Source organism: Nicotiana tabacum, chromosome 22 (genome assembly GCF_000715075.1).
Source record: "Nicotiana tabacum cultivar K326 chromosome 22, ASM71507v2, whole genome shotgun sequence".
NCBI lineage: Eukaryota > Viridiplantae > Streptophyta > Magnoliopsida > Solanales > Solanaceae > Nicotiana > Nicotiana tabacum.
This window is the reverse complement of record NC_134101.1, coordinates 152,900,009-152,911,729: the sequence shown is the minus strand read 5'-3', so window position 1 is coordinate 152,911,729 and position 11,721 is coordinate 152,900,009. Positions and strand designations below refer to the sequence as shown.

Genomic DNA, 11,721 nt, shown 5'->3' with positions numbered 1-11,721 from the left:
TGATGAATTCTTGAAGAAGCTCTTTGTTAGCTTGCTTAAAGAGAGAGAAAGTGTGTGTGTGTTTTGGGGAAATGCGAAGGGAAAGACGTTTGACGGAGCGGTTATAATGAAGAGAGATTTTCAGTTCAGCTTGCATCGAGAATCTATTAAGTTCGCGCCCAATCAAGAAGACGAGATTACCCTGCAGCTTAGTCATATATTTCCACTGCTTCTTCTTTCCACCAATATATTTCCATTGCTATTGAACTTAAAAAAAATAACCTATTTTTTCTTTTCGTGAGCTCTATACATTTTTTTACATTGAAAAAAATAATAGCAATATTAAAATCTTTTAAAAGCTATATTACTTAAAAATGTAAGGAGCAACAAAAACTCAATATCCTTGATCGCATCTTCCCATAGTATTAGATCATGTTTGTGATCTCATTCGATATTATCTATATTTTTCTTTCGCGGTTATGCTCAAGTTTTCTCGTATCGTAGTACAAATAAATGATAGAAAAGAATTTGCACTACCTATATAATTTAATATTATTCTGGTTATGATGGGGTTGCATCACGGGTCGACACTCAACCTGTTTTTGTTTGCTCTAGTGATGGACGTACTGACGCGCCACATCCAAGAGGAGGTGCCATGGTGCATGTTATTTGCATATGATATTGTATTGATTGACGAGACGCGAGACGGTGTGAACGTGGAATTAGAGGTATGGTGGCAGATCCCGGAATCTAAAGGTTTCAACTTGAGTAGGACCAAGATAGAATACTTGGAGTGTAAGTTCAGTGGCGAGACTCAAGGAGGGGAAGGGGAGGTAAGGCTGCACTCGCAGGTCATCCCTAGAAGAGGGAGTTTTAAGTACCTTGGGTCTATTATTCAGGGGATGGGGAGATTGATGAAGATGTCGCACATCATATTGGAGCGGGATGGATAAGATAGAGACTCGTTTCCGGTGTTTTGTGTGACAAGAAGGTGCCACCGAAACTTAAGGATAAGTTCTACAGAATGGTAGTAAGACCAACGATGTTGTATGAGACTGAGTGTTGGCCAGTTAAGATAACTCATGTCAGAAGATGAAGGTAGAATTGATGTGGATTTGCGGGCACACCAACTTAGAGAGGATAAAAAATGAAGTTATTTGCGATAAGGTGGGTGTGGCCCTCTATTGAGGACAAGATGCGAGAAGCGCGGCTTAGGTGGTTTGGTCATGTAAGGAGGATGAGCACACACGCCCCGGTGAGGAGGTGTGAGAGGTTGACATTGGAGGGCCTACGGAGAGGTAGAGGTAGGTCAAAGAAGAGGTGGGGAGAGGTGATTAGGCAAGATATAACGCAACTTTAGCTGACCAAGGACATGACCCTTAATATGAAGGTATGGAGGTCGATGATTAGGGTAGTAGAGTAGGTAGTCTAGCGCGTTCATATCAGTAGTATTGGCACGCAGTCTCGCTTTCTCTTGGTAGTAAGTTTTTATGACTAACCGTTGTTTTCTTTCACTATTGATCACCTTACTGTCTTGTTGTTTTTATTCTACTTTTATATGGCTTTTTGGTAATGTCCCTTCTTGTCTATATTTCATTAATGTGATGTTTATGCTATCGTGAGCCGAGAGTCTATTGGAAACAGCCTCTCTATCCTCACAAAATAGGGGTAAAGTCTGCGTATACACTACTATCCCCAGACCTCACGGTGTGGAATAATACTGGATATGTTATTATTGTTGTATATAATTTAATATTATATTATAACAGGTTATTTATCTCATTTCTAAGATTATTAATAATTTATTATAGATAGTTATGTGAACTATTTCTTAGATAACCTGATAGTTGTATAAATCTTTTACCTTATCAATATAGAAAAGTTAAACTTCAAAGGAGTTTACTTTTTACACATTGGTATGTACAAAATATTGAAACAAGGCCGGTCACAAAATTATTATTTTGAAGAGAAAAATGAGAATAAACAAGAAAAAAAACGAAAAATAGCCTGATTTATAATTGCAATTGAAAATTAGCCACATTTTCAAAAGGAATTGAAATTTAGTCACTTTTTCATATATAAAAAATTTGAACCAAAACACCCTTAAAAACTCGAAAAATATTTCTTCATAATATACTGAGTTCAAAATTTTTACATATAAGATTCCAATATAATGTGCTGAAATTTCATAATGTGTTGGAGTTCCAATATAATATGCTAGAAGTTAGTATATTATGCTAGAACTTTCCATGTTTCAGCTAGGTTATTTTTGTTTAGATTTTAGCTCCAGAAAAAATAGTGACTATTTTTTAATGATTTACAAATGCTAGCTATTTTTCAATTACTAGTCCGAAAACTAACTAGCCCATGCTATTTTCACCTTAAACAAAAGATTCCTATCAAACAAAAAGGAGTAATTTTCATAACCACTATAATTTAGAGCCTAATAACTATATTTTGCCTAATTACCATTCGTAACTAATGTTCAATTGGTACTAACTTGTATCACTTTTTTTGAAACACACAACGAATACAACATGTACCAATTGTGTTCGTTTGCACAATTGTATTCATTCGTGCAACGAATATGATATGTATGAACTGTAACAAAGGCGAAATACAAGGGTGTATACAAAGGATACAACTTGTATCAACTGTATACAAGGGTCTATACAAGGATACAACATGTATCGACTATATTTGTTCGTGCAACAAATACAACTAAGGCGAAATACATAATGCAGAAAATAAAAGTTCATGTTGAGATTCGAATGCAAGACCTTTGCTAGCTAAGCAGACGCTCTAAGCAGGATAAAATATTATTTCAGTTCAAAATAATTAATCTCTTATTTCATGGATTTGCTATAGAGTTCAAATATAGTTATAAATAGTAAATTTATTGAAAGTATAGCTACAAATGATAAATACAATGTAAATATTTGATGTGTCGCATAATTCTCGGGGCATTTGCATCTATACCCGCTTTTTGGGTCACGTTTTAACTTGTGTCCACTTTGTAAAAAAAATTGTAAGTGTACCTACTTTTTCGCGTAACTTTAGTATACGGGCCTAAAGTATCAAATGCAATCACGCAAAACTTCAGCACTCTAGTAGACGGGCCTGAAGTAGCAAAAATTGCTGAACCATGTGTGCTGAAGTTTTTGTTTGTAATTGCTGAACTTAAGCATAGTAGCTGAAGTTTTGTTCTCTATTTGCTGAAGTTTTTGTTTGTAATTGCTGAACTTAAGCATTCTAGTAGCTGAAGTTTTGTCTCTGTTTGCTGAACTTCAGCATTTTAGCTGAAGTTTTGTTCTATATTTGCTGAACTTCAGCATGTTTTATGCTATCATGTAATTGATTTTTTGTACAGATAATAAATTTATCATAAGTAGAATTAGTAACTTAAAAAACTAAATAGTGATTTAGCACAACATATAAAATGCATTAATAATGTATAAAGCTGAATCTAAAAAAAAATAGAATGTGAATTAAAGGAAATGGACTTATATTTACATACATGTACGTACTTACTTTAGAAAGTTATTCATAATTTACTTTTAAATAATCTGATAAACATACTTATGACAATCATCCCCATGAACTGAAGTTTAATAGCAGCACCAACAACAACAAAAGAAAAAAAAGAAGAAGAAGAAAACGAAGGAAGAGGAGAAAGAGAGCTGAAATTGTTTAAAAAATAAGTACAAGTTAAAACTTTTAAAAAAATGAATATAAGTTAAATGGGGGCGACCACGTGCAATTTTTACATAATTCTCCGTGAAAAAAAAAGCCCAAGACCAAAACTAAAAAAGTAGCGAAGGCCACAACGGCGTTGTGTCACAAGATCAGGGAAGATTGTATTGTTGGAAAAGAGGTCCAGCCCGAAGTCAAGGCCCATGGCCTAAAAGGCACCCAAGAATTAGCGAAGCCTTTTAAGAAAACCCTAAAACCCAGCGAGCAATATTAACACAGAACTTAGAACGGAGGCGCAGCACAGAGCTTGAGAGAGAGAGAGAGAGTAGCCGGTGCAGCAACCCGAGAAACAAAAGTATTGTTATCAACACTAATTATTTTGCTATACTTTAGTTAGTAAATGTGTATATAGTAGACTATATTAAAAGATTTATTCATTGCTTACAGGGAAAAAATGGCGGACAAGGCAGTGACTATTAGAACTAGGAAGTTCATGACCAATAGGCTTCTTGCAAGGAAACAATTCGTAAGTCCTTAAAAATGTTGACCCTTTTCGCATTGAAACAAAGCTTGTCTTTGTAAAGCTCCCTTGATCTATTTAAAAACTCAAATGGGTATCACAATTTTTACAGATTATTGATGTCTTGCATCCTGGAAGAGCCAATGTTTCCAAGGTTAGAACTATTCTCGTTTGTTATTTTTTCGCTAATAAATTTCCGTATGTGCTTATTCATTACAAGCTTAGGAGATTTTCACGTTTTAGCTGTAGTTATAGGAGGGAGAGATCCAATAACTCTTTAGCTAACATGATGGGCTTTGGTTATCTTTCTTTTAATGTTCATTCTTGCGCTGGAATAAAGCAAAATGAATAAAAACCAATATTAACTGCCTTTGCCACTATATGGAAACTTCCCTTTTAGTCAAGGGGATTAAGAAGTATTTGTAAATATGAAAAAATTGATTGTGCGCTATTTGTGCTATTCTCCATCAAATGGGATTCAATTGAGCCACTGGTTTGGGATTGAGACCGAGTTGATCACATATGTCAACTTCTTGCCAAGTGAAATACCTAACGAGCTTCTTCATGATTTTGTCCTGAACCATAGGTGGTGTTTCTTAAGAAATGTTAAAGAAAAGTTTTCCCTCGCATCTCGGCACTATTGCTTTGCTTTTGGTTATTTTGTAATATACTGTACATGATAACTTATAGTATCTAATAGCTTCACGGTTAAAAGTCATTTTTTCATTACTTTGACTCATATCTGAATATGCTCAATTTTTAACCTGTTACTATTTTGGGTTATCCCTTATTTAGTTCTTGTGATTTTGTGGCTTTTCAATGTTCATCTGATATTGTAGGCTGAGTTGAAAGAGAAATTGGCAAGGATGTATGAAGTGAAAGAGCCAAATGCCATCTTCGTGTTCAAGTTCAGGACCCACTTTGGAGGAGGCAAATCTACTGGATTTGGTTTGATCTATGACTCTGTTGAAAACGCAAAGAAGTATGAGCCCAAGTACAGGTTGATCAGGGTAAGCATCATATTATTTATACATGCGTGCTAGTATGTGCTTCCAAAACCTGTGCATTGTTTTTCTTTTTTCCTTGTAATGTATGAGCAGGATTGTCTTTTTTGGTGAATGTAAGCTCTAGAATTAGCACATACTCTATTATTTTCAACTCATGAACATAGATATTAAGATTTTAAAAAACTCAAAGGGAAACGTTTTTTGTGTTTCATAGACTTTAAGTTTGTTTTCCATAAGGTTTTAGGTGTGTCCAATTATAATCTATTTTAGTAGATTGCATAGGGTTGCTTGTTCACGCAAAACCGTAAGTGCTGCAACTGGTGAAGTTGGGAGAATAGAATGTGGTAGTCAAGGTTCATTGCATGTTTTATGCCCATTCAAGAGTCTTAGTATTTTTTACCAGATAATTTTGTTCTCGTGTATGCCTTACCCTATCCTAATAACTGTGGATGATGTTATAGAATCACCATTGGAAGTGAGCACGTACAGTTTCTAACTTTGCAGAAGTTTATCGTCTTATATTTTGTCAGTCTTATATTTTCACCATAATTATATTCATGAGATGTCTATTATTGTAACTTTTGCTCATCTGCTATCCAAAACCAATTACAGCCTGTAGGATTGCATTTGTTTGAGCAATGTAGTATAAAGCTATTCTGACTACAATCACATGCTTTGAATTATTTTGATCTCTTTCCTCTAACTCTACCTCTATCCCTATCTTCTTTATTCAGTAGTTTTTGGTTCCAATTTGCATTTAAAAGTGTTCTTTATTGGAAGTGTATCTTGTCGAGTTAAATTTATCCCCAAAAAAAACTGTATCGTGTTGTGAGCTGCTTTCAGCATTTTCATGAAGTTGTATTCTGAACCTTTCATGTAGACAGGAGAAATTCTTTCACTTTTTATATTCTTTCGAGAAACTATTCCTCAGGCAAAGTAGCCAACAAGTTAATGAAGGGCCTGTTAAGTTAACATTACTCATCTCTAGTTCTCCCCAAGTGATAAATATATCCTTCTATGTGACGAAGTACTAGCACAATCCAGGATCATTTTACTGAATATTGAGTACTATATTTTGAAGCTTCTTCATGATTGGATCAGTCTGTAACCATTGCTAACAATTTTCACCATTGAACAACTTGCGCAGAATGGATTAGACACCAAGGTGGAGAAGTCCAGGAAGCAAATGAAGGAGCGCAAGAACAGAGCCAAGAAAGTTCGTGGTGTCAAGAAGGTAAAGATTGTTATCTCTTATGGTCTTTGCTGCTATGACCAGGAGATAATTGCTCCATTGTTTTCGGTTCATGTTTTCATTCTTCTCAACTTGTTGAGCCGAGAGTCTCCGTGAAACAGCCTCTCTACCCTTTTCGGGGTAGGGGTAAGGTCTGCGTACACTCTACTCTCCCCAGACTAGATAATTGCTCTGTTGTTTTGGTTTTTGGTTCATGTTTTCATTCTTCTCATGCTAACTGTATTGTTCCATGAAACCTGCAGACCAAGGCTGGAGACGCTAAGAAGAAGTGATCTATTACTAATTGTAGACAAAGCGGGAAAAATGTTTTGCCTAGACATGCCTTATCATATGTGTTTATGTGGGGACCTTTTTATAGGCTCTTTTCAATCTTGTTACTCTAATATAATTTGCATGTTCAAGTACTAGATCATCAAAATTGAGTGGATGTTTAAAATATTCTTCTCTTCCATTTTTACCAAATGACTACTTTTGTCCTAAAATATTCGTATAGAATACACGAATATACTTAAATATCTTCCAGATGACATTAACTTGGAGGTCTACTCTGTTTTCTCGCTTTCAATTTGCTTTTTAAACAAGTTACAAATTTTTAATACAATATCAATCTCAGGTCATATTCAATTTTCTTTGTTCTCTTTTACTGTTTCTTTCTATTTTTTTTACCGTTTCTATCTTTGAGTACAAACTATATTAAATTACAGATGTGTATTTCACCATTGTACACTTGCAAACAAGAAAAAGAAATTTTCTCACAGAACCAAGAATTATAAAAAAAAAGCTAAACACGGGTCTTCTTGAATGGTTCTAAGTCTAACTCCTTTTCTTTCTTCCTTTATCTCTTCAGCTGAAGGAATTTCTGTTTTGCTCAGATCACGTTCAAATTAAATCTCCATTCTTATCGGGGAGAAACTTTTTCAGGTTAGCATTATGTGCTGAAAATTACTTTTAAGTGCTAAAACTGATTTAACAAATAAGCAGTTACATGTTTGGGTACAAGTACTGAAATTGATAATAAGTTGTTGCAGTATTTGATAAAAAAGTGCTGATAAGCTCTTTTTCTGTTAAAATAACTTAAATAATCTCAGAACGGTTTACACTTATAAGGGCGTAATTTCTTCAAAATTTTAGATTCCAGATCGACTCAAATACAAAATATTCTATTTATCATTTTATTTTAAATACAACTGTGCTTAGATAAGATAATTTTTATGATAAATATAATTTATTTTATGATAAGCATATAATCATAAGTTATAATAATTAATAAATTGACAAAATTTTCTCAGTAAAAAATAAACCTAAATAGAACAAATTATTTGAAGAGAAACAAACATTGTTTTCTTCACCACAACACTTAGAAAACAATACACCAACAATTTGATATGTCCTTATTTATTATATACACTTCAAAGATTAATGCACAATCACATAGATATAAGTATGCAAATGAATAGAAAATTTGCTTATCCTAGCTTGTCAATGAAAATTGCAGACTTGAATAGGTGGGGGAAGGGGAGGAGAGGGGAGGTTTAGGTTGAATACTTGAGGCAGTGAGTATCGATGTAGGAGTTTTATTCTAAAAAAGAATATTTTAAGGATAAAATAGTAAAAATTTTGGTCAAACTTAAATGCTTATAATCTAAAAATTCATAAGCTGTGGGTGACCAGCTTATGGCTTTTGGATTATTTTTGACTTATAATCACTTGACTTATAAGCACTTTTAACTTTACCAAACGCGTAGATAAGCCGAAAAGTGCTTATAAGCTAGTTTGACCAGCTTATAAGCTTAGCCAAACACCCTCTTAGTGAGTGTTTGGACATAAGAATTGTAAAATTTCCAAAAAAAAAAAATTGTTTGGAGATGAATATAATTTTGAGTTGTTTTTGAAGTTTTGTGAGTGCAAATTTTGAAAAATAACTTTTTGGAATTTTTCAAATTATTAAAAAATTTCAAAATGCATCTTCAAGTGAAAATTAAAATTTTTATGACTAAACGGTGATTTCGAAAAAGAGTAAAAAAAATTCAAAAAAAAGTAAAAAAAATTCTTATGCCCAAAAGGGCTCTTAGGGTTTCAGACCAAATCTGTCAAGGGAACTATATCAAGGACCAAAATAAAGCAACCCTGATACATTAAGGACCATTTTGATCATTTTCTCGGTTTACATGCATAGAACCTTAAAAGTTTGTCTTTGTTTCAACCGTAAATATTAGTGAATAAATACATAAACAATTTTATGAAGTTGAGTAAGGGTCCAATGTCCAAACTGCCTCTATAATATATGTTTAGTCCTCGAACAAAAACTTCAATCATCTTAATAATCAAGTTTATGTAAGCTAGTTCTAGGTTATGGCCAAAGGGCTTGGAAATTATGAAGTGGAATTTTCAATTTATTTATGTTTGCATCTTTATGGTTATCATTCTAAAAAATGGACGTGGGGGAAAGAAATGAGTTGATTATTTGCTTTGATATATCGTTTGGAAGACGGGTGAGAAAGGAAGTGAGTTCACCATTGGTATTATAGTTCATTAACACATCACAATATTAGCATTAATACGGTGAACCTATTTGTGTTTCTTTTGGACACAAGACACCGTAAAATGTTTAAAAAAAATAGTTACATATCTATATAAAATGCTCTTTTAAAGAGCGCTATACTTTAACATCCATTTGGGACATTAAGGCATAACACTCTTTAAAAGAGCGTTTTATATAAAACGCTTTTTTAAAGAGCGATATACCTGTTATGTGGGCCCACCAATAAGTCTCTTGCGCTTAACTGACATAACAATAATTCAAATATGTAAGACACGTTTTAAAAGAGCGCTATACCTCAAAAAATTCACCTCCACCCCTCCCGAGCTAGGCATTGCCTTATTTAAAGGCGTTAAGGATTTTACAAAAAACCATTCAAAAGAATTCCTAACTCCTGTTAAAAAATTTCTTCTTGTTAAATTCTCAAGCATTTTTTCATAATGTCTGAAGAGCGAAAAGTAAGGGTTTCATTATATTGGGGGGAGGGGGGTGAGGTTGTGGTGGCGAATAACTCTGTGAGCTACAGTTTATCTCCACAGAGTCATGTTAAGTTGCCACTTATAATGGAGTACGATAGACTTGTATCGTTGTTATATAATAAAATGAGGCTAGGCAAATGTTCGGTGAATCTTAAAATAACTGAAAGATATCCGTATTCTGTGACTCCGCAAGGGATTGCTTCTTACGCTGAGTTTAATATCGAGGATGATGAAACTCTAAGAGATTTTTTGGGGACTTCGGATGAATACCGGAAACTTATTTTGATAAAAATATTGGAAATGTACGTGAAGGTTGAAGACGTTCGCAATAATGAGGTTGCGCAAAGCAGGGATAACCCTCTATCAACGGGTGGTTATTCTGGAGCAGTTTTAGCCGAACAGGTTCCGCCTGAAAGAGTTTGGCCGGATCTAAACTTATCTCCACGGGAGAATGAGGAGCAAGGAAATAATTTCTCTCCTACTTTACATAATCCACAAGACGACGGGTAAACTTTAATTTTCCTTTGTATTACGATGTTTATTTTTGTTGTATTGAATTAACACTCATATATTCCACAGGGGGTACCGTCCGGATATGAATTTTACAAGTTATGAACCCATGCCCAGTTGGAATATGCGTAATTTTGGTGTGTTGGATCATGGTGGTCCATCCGAGAGTCATCACCAACAGAAAAATGTCAATCATGGAATGTCAACACAGTACGACTTGTAAGTGAAGTGATATAGCTAAATGTAAAGTATTTATCAATTTGAGTAGCTTATCATTTTGTTATTTGTGTAGTGAAAACGAGCAACTTGATGGTCTTGACCTCACTTAGTTGCCTGTAGATGACGTATTTACTCGGGATTTGGCAGATGCGCAGAGTCAGGAAGATAATAGTAATTATGACAAGGGTGATGATGAGGAGGAAGAGAATGCCGAACCTGATTTGATGAGGAAGCATGATCCACCTCCCGTTATACCAAGAGTGTACACGTCCCACGTGTCGTTTCATTCAAGGCATATTCCCTACCTTGATCATTTGTCAAGTATTCCGGATGTGAATTCCCTCACAAGGGATTTTGATGAAATTCGGACAGCAATGTGGGATGAATCCAGACCAACGGTGCGGGCAAAAGGCATGTTTTTTCCTAATAAAGCGCGCCTAAGCAGGGCGGCGAAAATGTACACCGTAAAAGAGTGCTGTGAGATGATGGTATGAGAGTCAAGTCCGGATGTATACAAAGTTGTTTGTCGTAGATGAATTATGGGTTGTCATTGGATGCTGCGTGCGAGCAAGAAGAAAATAGGGTTGTGAAAAGTGGGTAAATATATTGGCACCCACAATTGTGAAATGGACACATTCAATGAGAATCACTTCAATTTGAATGTTGACTTGATTTCTCTTCAATTGATTCCACACATTGAAGCGTCCATTAGGTACAAGATCAAAGAGTGTATTATATCCGTCCACCAGGAATATGGGTGTACTATTACCAAAAGAAAAGCATATCTCGGGCGCAATCGTGCATTTGAAATTGTTTATATATGGTGACTGGGATAAGTCATTTGCATCTCGACAAATACCACATAGCAAGTAGGACTCAACTCCTAATTCCTCAAGCTAAGGTTGGACCAAACACTTACCTCGATGTGATGAACACAATTCACGTCTCAATTATTGCTTTACCCCTTGATTCCACCACCAATTCGCTCGTATCTAGCCACAAGTTACTTAATTATATTAATAAACGCTAAATGAATCAACCACAATGCATGAAAATGAGTTTTCCAAAGTTTTACCCAAAAAGTCAAAAATCACCCCCGGGCTCACATGGTCAAAGCCCGAGGTTCGAACCAAAAATTGATTGCCCATTTTCCCACGAACCCAAATATATAATTTGTTTTGAAAACGGACCTCAAATCGAGGTCAAATCCCCATTTTTTGAAAAACCTAAGTTCTACCCAAAACACCCAATTTCTCCCATGAAAATTATTGATTTTGAGTTGAAATAATGTGAAAAGATGTTAATGATTGAAGAAAACGAGTTAAAATTGACTTACAATCGATTTGGAAGAATAGTTGTTCTTGAAAAATCGCCCTAGGGAGTTTGTGTTTTGAAAAGAAGTGAAAAATGGTTGATTTTCGGCTAAGTATAAAAGTTGTAGGTCGCAGGTATCGAAAATGCGAACTGGGTTCGCAATTGTGAACCCCAACCTCTGCTAAGTTGGGAATTGCGAACAGCCTCTC

General features: G+C 34.9%; 1 protein-coding gene across 1 annotated transcript; it reads left to right on the top strand.

Annotated features, from left to right (window-relative positions):
- The first annotated feature begins 3,871 nt into the window (after nt 1–3,871).
- LOC107798733 (small ribosomal subunit protein eS24z) lies at nt 3,872–6,964 on the top strand. Its single transcript, XM_016621764.2, has 6 exons — nt 3,872–4,027; nt 4,120–4,198; nt 4,305–4,346; nt 5,032–5,202; nt 6,347–6,433; nt 6,694–6,964. Exons 2-6 carry the CDS (start codon nt 4,127–4,129, stop codon nt 6,721–6,723), a joined length of 402 nt encoding a protein of 133 aa, XP_016477250.1. The 5' UTR covers nt 3,872–4,027; nt 4,120–4,126; the 3' UTR covers nt 6,724–6,964.
- The last annotated feature ends 4,757 nt before the right edge of the window (nt 6,965–11,721 follow it).